This window comes from Quercus suber, unplaced genomic scaffold, assembly GCF_002906115.3.
Source record: "Quercus suber isolate HL8 unplaced genomic scaffold, Cork oak 2.0 scaffold_23, whole genome shotgun sequence".
NCBI classification, from domain to species: domain Eukaryota; kingdom Viridiplantae; phylum Streptophyta; class Magnoliopsida; order Fagales; family Fagaceae; genus Quercus; species Quercus suber.
Genome location: NW_027069488.1, coordinates 1,833,926 through 1,850,324, shown reverse-complemented (window position 1 = coordinate 1,850,324; position 16,399 = coordinate 1,833,926). Strand labels below are relative to the sequence as shown.

General features: G+C 33.5%; 1 protein-coding gene across 1 annotated transcript; it reads right to left on the bottom strand.

Moving 5' to 3' along the window:
- Positions 1-8,394: 8,394 nt before the first annotated feature.
- LOC112035632 (pseudouridine-5'-phosphate glycosidase) lies at positions 8,395-9,752 on the bottom strand. Its single transcript, XM_024068464.2, has 3 exons — positions 9,577-9,752; positions 9,243-9,354; positions 8,395-8,665 (listed from the first exon to the last, which is right to left on the bottom strand). Exons 1-3 carry the CDS (start codon positions 9,649-9,651, stop codon positions 8,487-8,489), a joined length of 366 nt encoding a protein of 121 aa, XP_023924232.1. The 5' UTR covers positions 9,652-9,752; the 3' UTR covers positions 8,395-8,486.
- Between the last annotated feature and the right edge of the window lie 6,647 nt (positions 9,753-16,399).

Genomic DNA, 16,399 nt, shown 5'->3' with positions numbered 1-16,399 from the left:
CAAATCATAAAAATCCTATAGAATTTATGTGCCATGTAATTCTTCTCATTGATATATAGTAAAATCAGAGTTTAACCCTTTGAGTAATTTTCTATGTTTTTGTTTTCTAAATTGTAGTTTTAATAAATTCTTCTAGGTAGTTAAATCATATCATTTTTTTTACTGCTTGGGCTTTTTAAAATCATGTCATTCACATGATTTTTGGTAACTGATAAGTAAATATTTGAGTGTATATTCAAATCAGAAAAATCCTATTGGTTTTTCTGTTTCTTTTACTTTTCTATGCAGACTAGGATTGTTTATAATAAATTAATAATATCATTTATATGCTTTCCCTTTTCCCATTTTTTACCGCTTGTCCATCATGTAAACTCCAATAGATTAAAATTTTCCATACCTCACTTATAAAAACTGTAATAAGTAAACCATGCAATAATTTCATCATCTCATCAAAGTTACTGGAATATTGAAAATTAAATTATTGTAATGAAACTAAGTTAGTTACATTATTTAATAGTTTTTAGATATAAAAAATATTAATCAGTATTTTTTTTATAAAAAATAACCACACTTAGCATTTACATTATCCAAGTACGCATATGTAGGAATGTTTATAAGTTGGGTTGGGTTGGGTTGGTTTGGAATATCTTTATAATCTAATTTGACTTCATTAAATTGAGAAATTCCCAACCCAACTCATGGTAATACTAAAAAGTAAAAACCAACTCAATCCAACCCATACAATTGGGGCCATTTTGAAACTTGAGTTTTTATTCAACTATTTAAGCTCATTATTCAATAAATATAACAATTTACACAATATATATAATAATAATAATAATAATAATAATAATAATAATAGAAGATGAGATAAACTCAAATTAGAATTCCAAATTAGAGTTCCAATTTTATGCCATGTGTCAAATATTATTTATTCTTAAAGAGTTTTATTTCTTAATTTTAGAATCAAATATGAGACCACGTCATAAATATTCATTTATATAAGTTATTAAGTACAAAAACCCAATAGTATAGAATAAATGAATCATAAAAAAAAAACGGTACTTTACAATAATTTTTTTTATAAAAAAAAGGGACAATTTACATATTATACCTAATAATATTCTTACAAAATTTTTTAAAGAGTTAACAAAATATAAAAATAATTATCAATAGTATTTACATTATATATATATAGGAATTATATTATGCATTTTATTGTATATCTTTAAGTGTATCCATGTATATACATGAGATTACAAATTAATATATACTAATAGATAAAGCTAAAAGAAAATCCAATTGAAATTCAAGTTGAAATTTAATTAAAGTCTAACTTTGTGTTATGTGTCCCATCTAATCTAACTTTTAAATTTTTGTGCAAAGTGAGTTAATTTAGAGTAAAAATTGGATTTCAATTAGAGTTTAATCTTGCACCACGTGTTACATCTAATCTGAGTTTTTTAATTTTTGTGTCAAATGAGTTAATTTAGTGTAGAAAATAAGGAGTCCAATATATATAGACCATAAAACACCTAATCATATAATTAAAAATAGAGGTGGCAAAAATTGGACACGATCCATGAACCCAACACGACACGACATGAAATTAGCAGGTTATGGGTTGAGGCTTAACGGGTTCATGTCATATTCGGGTTGACATTGCTGACCCGTTTAATAAACGAGTTGAGTTAGTGTTGAACATATAGAAATAGAACCCATTTGACTTATCTGACCCGTTTAATTAAATGACATTTTACCAATATACCCTTCAAACTCTAGGTATATAAACTTATTAGTTGTTGTGGTTTATATTAATCGAGTTATATTAAAAGACATGAACCGTACGCCTGACACCAAGACAGGGTAGAAATAGGTTTAACAAGCGCATAACTCGATAGCTGCATAGTCGGTTATATAACTCGTTTTTGGTATTATCGAGTTTTTTAGAAAGAAAATACCACGCTGGAAGTCTAGAATGGAACATGGCTAAGGATAACTCGACTATTATATGATTGAGTTATTCATATAACTTGATTTCCCGTTTATCGAGTTACAAAAGATGGGCATTTCGCTAATTAGTTTGGAAAAGAGGGCATAATGCTGCTTTTTTTGCTCAAACAGGGCATTTGCCCATTTTCCCCCAAATATTTGTATATGAAGATATATTGAACATAACAAACTGTAATTGAGCTGAATGATTCCATACACCTATTTCCATTCAATTTAAGAGATATTATTTGACCAATTTATTATTTTATTTTGTGTTGTATTTAGTAAATTTTCACATATAATAATTGTGAATTGATATTTTATATGTAAATCTGATATATAGTGATTTTCAAAATTATATACATAATAGCAATGTAATGAGAAACTTAGCGTAACCAATATCATGAAAATTACAAGAAAAAACTATTTTACTACCTCCAAATGTATTGATCAAACTATGTCCTATATGTTTAATAACTCAAGCTAATATCAACTATGCCACTATGATTCTTCATTCCCCTGCGTAAGCATGGATTTTATACTAGTTGAACTTAATATTTTAATTCCATCAAAACTAAGTCTCAAAAAAGCAAAATAAACAAATAAGTCCTAAAAAAATCAAACTAACAATCATAAACTACAAGTTTTTATTTATTTATTATAAACTATTAATAGAATAGGTTGGGTCAGGTTACTTGGTTTTTTGCCAACCCAAGCCTTTAAAACAATTAGGACCAATCCGATAGAGTCTTAAGCTTCTCAGAGTGACATGATCACTTGCTTTAATGGATGTCCTTCCACTTGGACTGAAGGTGCTCCCACAATACCTGAGGATCATTTCTCTTATGAGTGTAAATTGGAGATAGTTACACAGCTTGACTTGAGGTGATGATACAAATGAATTGTAATAATTATTAATGCCGCTGCGACGGGAAGATTGTAGGGGTGTAAAGAGAATAGTATTGGTAGCAGCTATGATTTTTTTTTTTTTTTTTGGGTTGAACTCAACGTGGTTAAGATCTACAGATCTAGCTAGACTACTGCGCATCCTTGAAGTTATGGTCACTTCACAAGTATATATAAGTGCTTGTGGGGAGTGGGAGGCAAGAGCCGAGATTCGAGTTTTAGAAGGTAGTTTTACATATATATACATTTAGATTAGGCTAGAATATAATTTCTATCTTGTATTAAAAAAAAAAAACTACTAATGTAGTACATGATTATACAATCCCCACAATTCTTGGATCATATATATCCATTTAGCTCCATACATTTTGATAACAGTTTTGGCCAGATGGGTTATGTAATTCTCATATAAATGTTATGTAATGGATAATGAAATGGGCATTTTAGCTTAGGTTATGTAGAGAGAGTCTAAGAGTGTAACGAGTAGGACTATGTCCACCCAACCAGGAAACCCGAGCAACCTGCCCGAACTAGAACTGGCAACTGCTTGAATCGAACACTCTGACGGTCTGTGGTGGGTTGCCGCCCCCAAAACCCGAAATCTTCAGGTCAGTTGGTGGGTTTCCTCCGCAAAACCCAAGCCACCCAGCCTGATCATAAAACCAAAAACTTCTAGCAATATTCGAAGGTTTTTCAACAAAAAAATTACAAAAATCGGCAATATTTGGAGTTCTTCGATGAAGAACTACATGAAATCCCATCAGATCTGACGTTTGGCCAGATCTTGATGGATTTGGCCAAATATAGGCTAGATCTCGACGGATTCGGCCAAATAACAACACCAGCAACAAAAACCCGAAACCGACCAGTACAACTCAAAACCCGATGAGACCTAAACCAGACGATTTGACTAGCATTTCGAGTCGGTTTCGGGTCCCGTTTTCACCCAGCCGAAAGTTTCAAGTTGAGTTCAGGTTGGGCACAAACCCAACCCATGGACAGCCCTAGTAACGAGAATGAGCAGGCTAGGCTGTACGGATGGAAAAGATACTTCAACATTCCAAGTGGAATACAAGGATTGCGAAACCAAAGGCAGAGACCCCATGTGATATGTGCAAGGGAGTGAGTGAGGACTAATTAGCTAAACTAAAATAACGAAAATGCCTTTTATTCATATTTGTTATCTTAAAAAATTTCACTTGTAGTTGTCCACCGGTCTAGTGGGGGTCTGTTGGAGTTTTTTTCTTTATTATTTATTTTTGGTTACTACCCAGTGGTGGTGTATGGCCGTTGATGATGCTTGGAGAGATCTTTCTAGTGGCACCAACGAAGGACATTGGTGCCATTAGAAAGATTCAATTTTTATTGAATTGTAAAGTGGAGCAAGAATAATGAAACAGAAGATTTAAACTTATTAAATTAGGTTTGATGTTTTTAAAACAAATTTTAATTACATTATGTATGCTATTTTCTACTAATTTTAATAGAAAACCCATTCATTTCTTTTGTAACCCATTTCACTTCAAAAAAAAAAAAAAACCCATGTTTGGGTCATGAGAGAGAGAGAGAGAGGGAGAGTTTTAAGGTGGGGTAGTTGTGAAATAGTAATAAAAAATGTCCATTTAGGAACAGCTTATTTAGTTGAAACAAAAAACTTTTTGTTGAAATTACTGTAGATAAAGGTAAAAGTCAGCTGAAATAGTATAATGAGACGCATGAATAATACTAAAACGTGAAGTGAGGCCCATGAATTATAGCAAAATTAAACTGAATAGTAAAATTAGATCGCAAAAATAATCAATGCCAAACACACACAAAGTAAGAAAAATGATTACTTAATTAAATAAATGAAGATATAAAATAAATAATTCGATGTGGGTGTTTTTGCAAAGTGTTTGTGTAAAATAGAAAATGTAAGTTATTATACTAAAATATACATAAAATTTTAGATAGACTGATACGAATGCTCTAAACTCATATTTAGTGATAACAATAACTTAAAAGTACAATATTATCTTAGTTTTAGTAGGCATTATCATATCTATTTTGTATTTATTGCCACACTTACACATAAATATGAGAGTTTGCAAGTTTCTCTAAAATATACTCATAATGTGTATTTCTCTTTTGTAGGAGATTAAAACTAATAAGTTAAGCATGCAAACATGAAGCCAAGAGAATCCAAGGGTGAAGATCAATTGAGAAGTGGCTTTTGAATAATTTAATTAGTCAAAGATGTGTGGAAACATAAAAGGAAAGAGAGAAATTCGTTTGAGTAAAAAATGAAAAAAATCCTAGTATGAGAATATTTTGAGCAGTTTTTGTATTTTGACCATATCCTTTTACTTCGATATCAAATTAACTTGATTCTTGCGGCTACGGAAAAATGACACAAAGATCTAAAACTTTGTAGTTTACAAAAACTTCAGAATATGCCATATTCAAGGCCAAAACTAACCTGGAATTTGTCCTACTATTGAAAAAGGGGAATTGAATTTTATATTTTCTTTTTCGAGAAGCATGTGTTTTAGGCTTTTGAATGTTATAAATATTAAAGTGATACAAGGGCAGCCGCATTTTTAGCTACTAGAAAACCTTATTTTTCATCAATTTTTTAGAGTTTTTATTTTCTATGAAAACTTAAGAACCTAAGCTAGGGTTAGTGGTGAATCCCCAATGTTGTAAGTTGTCCACAATTCAATCCAAGCATATTTTTCACGTTTTGATCAATTGTTCTCTTTTTATAATTGTTTTATTAGATTGATATTTGATTTCTAATTCTTTCATAAGTCTATTCTTGAATCTTCTTATTGTTAGAATAGGGTTTTGTAATCTCTCTAATAAATGTGGTAATCTTGTTAGATATTACCTTTGCCATAGTATTGCCTCTAGGGTATGCGATGTTATTGAGTTTTTCTAGTAAAGTTATTATTTTTAGGCTAAATTGTTGGAACAATTGATGAATATAATCAACCAAAGAGAATTCTATTAATAAAGCTTATTTCTAAATCTTCCAATTGGATAGTTTATTTGTTTACTTACCTAATTGTGTACTAAATTGGATTGGTAGTAGATGCTTAACAATATTGGTGGGCAAACCCTAATGCCCTAGTGATTTTAATTATTGAATTTTACCAAACTTTCTTTTCTTCTAAGTTTCAATCATATTTTTCTATATATTATTGGTGCTTTTGACGTGCTCTTGTTTTCCTTTTCTCGGTGGACAATCTTAGCTACAACACAATTTTCGTTACAAAATTGAATGCCATCAAGTGAATAAGCAAATAATTATTATCAAAAAGAAAAATGTGAAGTAGAAAAACATAATAAAACTAGGTTATAATTAACAGGTGCTTATGAATGTAAACATTGAACACTTGTGATATGATCATATACCTATGAAAGTGAGGTTGTAATCTCAACTAGTCTTCTATATCTTTACACATTGAGGAGAAACCTTAAAAAAAGATAAAAATAAAATAGATGTTGTGGTTGTCCTTTCCCAATAACCTTGGGCTGGTTGGGCCCAAACCCCCAATTTATTTGTATCCTAAATTAGGTCTATCCCACAATGGGATGTCCAAAGAAATGGTTGGTGATGTCACTACTGGTTTTAAGATGGTGCATCGGCACTAAACTACCTCAAGTTTAACTCGACTATGAAGGTTATCACATAGCTGAGCCCCCTAGCAAGACTTCCTTCTCCCAAGAACAAAATTTTCTCATTCTTCTCTTGTGTGTCTCTCCCCCAGTTTTTTGTTCCAACCCTTAACTTCCCCTACTCTCTCCTTATTTATACTATTCTTTGAGTAGGCGTGTCATGATGAGTGAATATTCTATTCTTTGAGTAGGCGCGTCATGATGAGTGAATATTCTGTGGGTCAGTGGGCCTCACCGTTTAGATAGTATGAGTGGCTTCTTTAGTCTGGACTACTGTTGGCTAGTGTCAAATCTTGCGTCAAAGAGATGACCTATCTCTTGCAGTTGAAGTGACCTTCAAGACACTTGTACCTGACATCAGACCCTTGCCCAACAGGCAGATTTTCCCAAGGCATTATCTAAGACCCTTGGCTATACGGATTCATGAAGATACAAGTTGGCCAGTCCTTATTCTCAGCTATTTCTTTTTTAGTCTCCAACCACATGGGCCATAACAAGGCCGAAATCAGCATGACCAGGGCCCAAGCAATTCTGGAAAGTGATCCACAATTCTCGACACACTACAGAAGCAAACAATTTGGGCCAGGATTCTCACGTCAAGCTAAGAAGTGTGAAAACATATAATTAAATTGCAGACATTTTAAAATATGATACAAATAAAAAGTTACATAGTGTCTAACTTTGTTCTATCCTATAATATATATAATAGACAGATGCCATGGAAAACAAATGAGCTTTTAACTTTAGAAGCTCATGTGACAACATTAAAAAAAAAAAAAAAAAAAGACAACAACTATTCAAAAGCTTACACTATATCTATATATATTTCTAGTCATTAATACGTGTAATGCACATAAGTTCATCAAAAATATATTTACATATGAAACATCTTTAATTGATTAAAAAAGACAACAACTATTCAAAAGCTTACACTATATCTATATATATTTCTAGTCATTAATACATGCAATGCACATAAGTTCATCAAAAAAAATATTTACATATGAAACATCTTTAATTGATTAGACATGATCAAGTTACACTTGGTATAACTTTTTATTAATAAAAAACTATAAATTTCACATCAATTATGACTTAGACCTCTATATATTGTAGTTATAAAAAGGGATTTCAATTGCTTCTTAATTGAAAATTGCCTCCTTTCCTAGACCTCTATAAAGAGCCTCCAAAACCAAAGCTTTTCTTCATCTCTCCCTTTCTATTACATGGCACAAAAGCACACCAGTACACAAAGGCAAACACCATGGCTATGGCCTATGAATAATGTGTTTATCTTGCTAGTTCTTTCATGCCTTTTGGCAAATGCAAATGGAACACAGGACCTTCCCATTAAGCTAGGATATGAATTTGTATCGAGCTTCAAAATAAGTGGAGGGCAAATGAATTGATTAAAGTTACTCAGTGGCATGAACCCTTGTACAAGTGAATTTAAAAAGCTGAGCCCTTGACAAAACTGATGTATGGAACACTAACTCTACTCCCCCTATAAAACTAGATGCAGACTTCAACCATTAAACTGATACAGTGAATTTTTCTTTGATTTAATAATGATCTGTCTTTATTTGGCCAGCCACTATATTTGTACATTGCAATAGGTTTCCCTGTAACAATGTTTTTACCATCTACGCTCTGTTCTATATAGGTAGAACGAGTTTAAGCAAATGGCATCACAGATTCACAAAGACATGCTGTTAAGCCAAAGGTATCTGTGACAGTGACAGATCCCATTTAGAATGTATGTCAAGCTCACCATAGTCGGATAGTGGAGATCCATCTAATTTTCATAAAATATTCCAGAATTTCTCAGAACTTAGCTTACTGAAAAAAGAAAGCTGTTTAAATTTATGTGTTACAATAACTAGATCAAGCTATTAGTCTATTACACTTGATTTTCTAGAAAGGGCCTCTTAGACAGTCAATTCTCCGAGTGTACGTATGTGCATATTTAGTACAAGAACAAGTTTAATGTAAACACCTACACATGGTATGCCATCTAAAATTGCAATAGTAGCGGGAACAGCTCCGTTGGTCCTAACAATGGCCTCCACCTCCTTTGCAGTTTCCAAATTTAGAGGATATGGCATTCCTGAATATACATAAAGAATGCACATCAGATTCCATTTTATATCTAAATATGCAGTGTGTTGTAAACACAAATGCACACAAACACATTATTTTTATTTCTAAAGAATCAAGAAAAACATTTTTTAAAATTACGTAAGTTTAGGACCAGAATCACTTGAAGTGCTATGTAAAATCAAATAAGGTTCAATTTATATTATAATTCCAGCTTCATAGCATGATTTCCAATTCAAAAGGATGCCAAGGGGAACTGCAAGTATCCAGTGAACTTTCTGAAACACTACACAAAGCCTTCTGAAAGAAATACTACCATCAATAAAGCAAATTGTAAGACATTATAAAAACTTCACAGGCCTCATCACATAGCATCTAACAAAATAATTAGACTCATAAAACCTATAGTCCATACTTTCCCATTACAACACACACATAAAAAAAATACACAAATCAAACTTAAAATCTTAAACTTTAACAAAAAGGGGTTTAGCAGTTTCCATCAAATTTCTCAAAAAAACTAAAAATTCATAATACAAAAGCATCAAACTAGCAAAAACAAATAAAATTACAAAAACTGTTATTACCATGTGAAATAATGGTGGATTCAAGAGCAACCACCGCATCCCCACGTAACAAGGCTTCAGAAACCTCTGGAGAAATCTTTATTAAGTCTCCACAAAACCCATCACTGCCACCCTATAGAAAAGTAAAAACCCCCCACACACACACAAAGTCAAAGAACTGTAAAAGAGGCTCCTTTATTAAAAACCAAAGCAACAATGAAATGAAAACCACACTAGAATCAATGGGTAACAGTTTGTATATGAGTTAAACCATTTAGAGCATTTAGATTGAAACCCAGAAGTGAAAAATTATGAAGCTTGAAAATTTGGATAAAAAAAAAAAAAAAAAGAAGACCTCGTTGTTGTTTGACTCTGTGGGATCGAAGTGTCTTTGGAGATTGGAGATTCGTGCGAGTGCAGAGGATGCCATTTCTGATGACTGAACTGAACTCAGCGATGTTAAGCCCAAAGGGTCTTTGCGTTGAGGGTCTATTTAGTATTTGGCACTTCCTGTTTTTTATGTTCCGTTTGTTTTCGATCATAAAAGTTTTCCGGAAAATGTTTTCTGGTGTTTGGACCGAAGACAGAAAACACAAGTGTACAGAAAACATTTTCTACTGTCAACAGAAAACAAAATGTACCAAGTAAAAAGTACAAAGCACTACAAAAATTACATATTGTGGGGCCTGTTAACTAAAAAGGTATGGTAGTCCTCAGAAGTGGGCTCGGGGCCCAAAGGCCCGATCCGAGAACACGCAGTTGTCCGAGGACAGCCTAAAAAAGTTTTATTCACGTCAAATGGGTGATATGAAAGAAATAAATAGGTATTATATACAGCGGTATAGCACACGTCCGAGGACACCAAAGTCCGAGGTGAAGGTAACCTTCGTGCTGGCGGAAAGATTCCGCCAGGTTGTATCTGAACTGGAAATTGGATATAGCTTAAAGAGGCGTCGGAGAAGGTAGAAAATATCTTTTAAAGTCTATCACCTCCTCATTAAATGCTTTCCAACTAACACTCTGGCCGCATTAATGTGGAGGTGATACCTGAATAGTGATTAAGCAGCTTTATGACCACTAAGCTGAAAGTTCCGGTAGGTACTGGATGGGACAGAAAGGAGCTCCCAGGATAAGAACTACACGTGTACGATGGAAACAAGGGGAAAAGAGAGTATATAACATAGAAACGAAGAAAACAGAGGGGAATTTTTGGAAAAAAGAAAAAAAAAGAGAGAAAGAAAGACCAATTGAAAGAAAGCCGAGGACAGTTTTCCTCAAAGAGCGAATCGATAGTATCCCATATTACTTGATGAGTAGAACCTTTCCTGAAGAACAGTACTAGTTCTTGGACCCATACTCTATAAATTTATTGTTTGGGCTTATTGGGCTGAAAACCCATCACTCAATTCAAATTGAGTCCCTACAATTGGCGCCGTCTGTGGGAAGAACTTGATCTGTTGAGAAGGAAAGGCAGGTGTGATACGCACGATGGAAGAGGGAGTACCGCAGCAACCGTTGGCGGGCCCGCAACAAGCAGATGCTAATCAACACCAAGCAGAGTCTAGGGGTTCTCAGCACGGCGATCCGTTGGTAGACCACGAACAAGGGGAGGGTCATGAGGGAAGTACCCGTACAACCCATACAGACAGAAGCCGCTCTCGGGGGAAAGGCCATGTTTCTCCTGTAAAGAGTGGAGGAAATTTGCAGCATGAGATCGACAAGTTGAAGAGGGAATTGCGATATGAACGACGAAGACGTAAGGCTCATAACTCTAAGCACTCTTCTGAGGAGTCGGATGACACTAGTTACAGGCGAAGGTCGAGAACTCCCCCCAGTGAGTCTCTTTCGTGCGAGGAAGAACACCACCGTAGGCGAAGAAGTAAAAGTCCGACTCGCCAGGGTCGGGGGAATGATGTCTTGAACAAGGCTTTGAATCAGGTCTCTAAGTCGCCTTTCACACGACATATTGAAGACGCTAGTCTCCCTCGGCGATTCCACCAGCCTGTGTTCACCATTTATAATGGTCGAACAGACCCAGTGGAACATGTTAGCCACTACAACCAAAGAATGGCTATTCATGCCAGGGACGAAGCTTTGATGTGTAAGGTTTTCCCGTCTAGCCTGGGCCCGGTGGCAATGAGATGGTTTAATGGCTTGAGAACTAATACTATTGACTCTTTTGAGAAGCTTACTCAGGCCTTTGGCGCTCGCTTTATTACTTGTAGGAGGGTCGTTCAACCCTTGGGGTCGCTACTATCCATGTCTATGCGAGAGGGGGAAACCCTAAAAGCCTATTCTGACAGATACTGGGAAATGTTCAACGAGGTGGATGGGGCTCACGATGACGTGGCTATGAATACTTTTAAGGAAGGTCTTCCAACTGAACACGGTCTGAGGAAGTCTCTGACTTCTACTAAAAATATTAAAAGTGTCAAGAGCTCTTCTACAATGCTTTGGTTTATTCAATTCTTGTCTCTCTTTTTTCTTTTCTTTTTTTTTTGGTTTTGTTGCGAAAAAAGCAAAAATTGTTTAATTGAGAGACCAAAACAAATATGTATATAGTTGTCTCTCAAAACAAATATGTAAACTGCTAAAAATGATCACCATTCACACCGGTTTGTTTTGAGTTTATTTCCGTTTTTATTTTAAAAAATATTTATACATGGCGATAGAGTGTTTTGTTTAGAAGTTTTTATTATACTGACACAATAATTTGTCATAATATTTTTACAATTGTTGAAGTGTCAATTCCTTACATGTCAAAATAAAATATATAATAACCTATTAGACTAAGATCAACCACAACTGAAAATAAAGATTTTGTAAAAATGTTATGACATTTTGGTGTTGTTACAATATTTTTACAATTGCTAAGGTGTCAATTGCATATAAATCAAAATAAAATAAAATAAAAATTATCATATCAAGATGTACCACAATTAAAATAAATGTATTGTGAAAATGTGACATTTTTTTAATAGCATAATATTTTCAAAGTCGCAGTGCAAGTTTTTTAAAGCATTTGTATCAATTCATGCAAAATGGCATAAGGGCCAAATTTTGCTCAACCAACCCAAAGTTACCCTCATTAATTTATGCATTTATTGTGCAAAATGCATTTTAGCTGTAGTTCTTGTGACAATATGCACAAGCATTGATGTTGTGCATTTAGTTTTTATTATTTCTTTGTATTTTTTGATGATGAAGGAAGATAGTAGCTGGCAGTTTTGTTATTATCACAATATTTTCACAACTCAAAATAAAATAATAAAATATCATACCACCACTCACCACAATTTAAAATAAAGGTATTGTGAAAGTATGACATTTTGTTATTATCACAATATTTTCACAATTTCTAAGATATAAGTTTTTTACAGGTCAAAGTAAAATAAAATAATAAATTATTAAATCGAGACTCACTACAATTGAAAATAAATGAATTGTGAAAATGTTATGATATTTTGTTGTTGTTACATATTTTCACAACTACTGAAAAGTAAGTTTCTTATAGGTCACAAATAAATAATAATCTATCAAGCTGAGACTGACCACAACTAAAAATTAAAGTTATTTTGAAAATATTGTGACATTTTGTTATGTTCCTAAACTTTTTTGGTTTAGTCAATTTTGGTGAGTATGTTTCACTCATAGTATTCTTAGGTTGACTTTTTGTTTTGTTTTATCAAGCACCAACATAGTTTTGCTATAAAAAAAAACCCGCTCCCCATTTATATTTGGGTTAGTTCACAATTTTCCTCATAAATAAAAACCGAGCAATTTCTCCTTTTATAATTTGGAAACAAGTGAATACCCCCTATTGTTACTCTTTCAATTAAACCCTAACGGAATGTCATGGTTCCCATTCCCCACTAAATTTTAATATCCCAAAAATTTCCTTCAAGTTATTTTTGAGTTTTATTTGGTAGTCTAAACTATCCCCGGCCACTATATAGGGTGTTCTATTTGGTACCTAGAGAACATTGATTTAGCAGGTTATATTCTTCTAAAATTATAATTTTATGTAATTTGATGACACATATGCCTTTTGTTATCTTGTTTTTTATAATTTATTTATTACCTAAAAGGGTGTTTATTAAAAACTAAATAAGCTGAACACCATAGATAGATGCATAAAATGTAAGATAATAAAGAAGGAAGTATGAATCAAGATCTTTGTTGTGGATGGTTACAAGTATTTGATGAAAAGCTTCAATTGCATACAATATCATTCATTGTGAAAATTCAAATATTGTAAAAATATATTAGCAAAACTCAGTTGCTCATTATTTGAAGATAACATTTTTTATCATTCTTATAATTTTTTAGCGAGTGACTATGGCCTTGAACAAATAGTTTCGAAAAAACTATCATTATAAAATAGATATTCATATGTTAAATAGTTACGCTAAATTTGTATGTAATCAAAATTCTTATATGGTTTCTCAAAAAAAAAATCTTATATAAATAATATTATCATTGCATGATATGTATTTTTTAGTACATAGTTTCATACCTCTTCAAAAAGAAACTTTATTTTAAATTTCTTATTAAAGTAGCAGCATGTTTCTTGCAGTTGCCACCCATACTAATTATTTTCAAGAAGAAAAATAGGAAATAGCGTTTATTTTAGTGATAGTCTAGTGTCTAGTGTTGTTGTAGGAGTTACCCTTTTTTTTTTTTTTTAAGAAGAATTATAGGAAGTAGATTCTAGCTATAAATTTAGTAGTAGAGATTTTGAGCTTTCGATAAAGAATATGTTCTAAAGTTATGAATTTTATAAGATTCTCAAAAAAAAAGTTATGAATTTATAAATTAAAAAAAGAACAAAAAATTGTATAATTTTAATTTAACTTTTTTTTTTGGAGAAAGTTTTGTTATTTTTTTATTTTATTATTTTTATTTTTTGAGAATGAAAAGTATGAACTTTATTAACGTAATGAAGCCAAGCCAAATTAGCTTGTACAAGAAACTGAATGCGCGGTAGAACATCCTCCATCCACACTAAAAAATCTAGTATGATATTTGCATATCTAGCCAGACTATAAGCTATAGAGTTGTCTTCTCTTTTAGAATGGGAGTAAAGCACTGTTTCAAACCCTTGGGAATACATTCTCACATCCTCAAGTAACAGACCTATTGGGGATAAAGGTTGTTCACCCTCCCGCTATGCTTTTATGACAGCCAATGAGCCCCCCTCCAAGATAACCTGTCTTGCACCTATATCATCTGCGAAAACTAAAACTAAAGTTTTATTAATTTTAATTTAACTTAATTGCTCAAAATTTCAGTTTTTTCTTTTCTAAAAAACTACAAAAGAATTTTATGGGGCTTAAAAAAACATGAATAAAATTTTAATATGAAGATGTTAATTGTTTATATGAAAATGATATTTGTTCAGGAAAAAAAAATAATACTTTATTGGGAGGGGGAAACAAATTTTCTCCATTTTGTTTCAAGGAAAAGATTTTCAAGAAGTGACTCATTTTCATATATATATATATATATATGTATGTATGTATGTATGTATATATATGTATATTATATTTTTAGAAAAATTGATTTTTTCTTGTCTTTTGTGTTGATCTGGAAAACTATAACTAGAAACCATTTATGATATGTGTAGGGACTCAATTTGAATTGAGTGATGGGTTTTCAGCCCAATAAGCCCAAACAATAAATTTATAGAGTATGGGTCCAAGAACTAGTACTGTTCTTCAGGAAAGGTTCTACTCATCAAGTAATATGGGATACTATCGATTCGCTCTTTGAGGAAAACTGTCCTCGGCTTTCTTTCAGTTGGTCTCTCTTTCTCTCTTTTTTTTCTTTTTTCCAAAAATTCCCCTCTGTTTTCTTCGTTTCTATGTTATATACTCTCTTTTTCCCTTGTTTCCATCGTACACGTGTAGTTCTTATCCTGGGAGCTCCTTTCTGTCCCATCCAGTACCTACCGGAACTTTCAGCTTAGTGGTCATAAAGCTGCTTAATCACTATTCAGGTATCACCTCCACATTAATGCGGCCAGAGTGTTAGTTGGAAAGCATTTAATGAGGAGGTGATAGACTTTAGAAGATATTTTCTACTTTCTCCGACGCCTCTTTAAGCTATATCCAATTTTCAGTTCAGATACAACCTGGCGGAATCTTTCCGCCAGCACGAAGGTTACCTTCACCTCGGACTTTGGTGTCCTCGGACGTGTGCTATACCGCTGTATATAATACCTATTTATTTCTTTCATATCACCCATTTGACGTGAATAAAACTTTTTTAGGCTGTCCTCGGACAACTACGTGTTCTCGGATCGGGCCTTTGGGCCTCAAGCCCACTTCTGAGGACTACCATACCTTTTTAGTTAACAGGCCCCACAATAGCCCCTCAAAATCTCGTTTTTTGCCATCTCGAAAAAAAGGAGATTTTGATATCCAACCCTCATTTATTTCGTAGGTTTCCCCCGCTTTCAGAATATCTTTTTGTTTGCCCAAGGCACGCTCCTGACGCTTCGGCGTCATGGGCACACCATTATTAAATGGTAACTGCTCTGTTGTCCCACACGTTCAACGACCTGATGCAAATCTAACGGTGGGGGATCCTTTGCATTTATGGGCGGGGCTTTTCCCGCTCCTTTTTTCTGTGCTCTTGTAAAGTGCCTTTCAAATCAAATCTTTCTTCAGTTACAAATTACTCTCTCTCAGCACGTATTCATTGAATCTGTCTTTCTCTCATTACTCTACACTCTCATAAATACCAAGAGTCCGTCCGAGGAGCTTATTTTCCACACCTGTAAGTTTCCTTAACCCTCCCTATTTTTTCATTTTCTGTATCAATTTTTTTTTCTGTTGCTAGAAGATGGGTAGATTTAAGCATCTAGTCGATTCGGAGGAGCAAATGGAATCATTTAGGGTTAAGTACAGGATTCCCTCGACAGTGGGCATGAGATACGCTTCCTCCCAAGCCTGGTCGCACGATAGAAAAACGGGGGAGGTAGTCATTCCCATGGTAGCTTTTGTCGAAGGAGGGATGACTATCCCAATGGGTAATTTGACGAGAAATTACCTTAGGTTTTTCACGTTATCTCCCACGCAGTGCGCCTCGAATATGTTCAGGGTGCTTGGGAGTATAGAGGCTTTAAACACCTTATACAACTTAGGTTTAACACACCACGATGTGAATTGGGTATA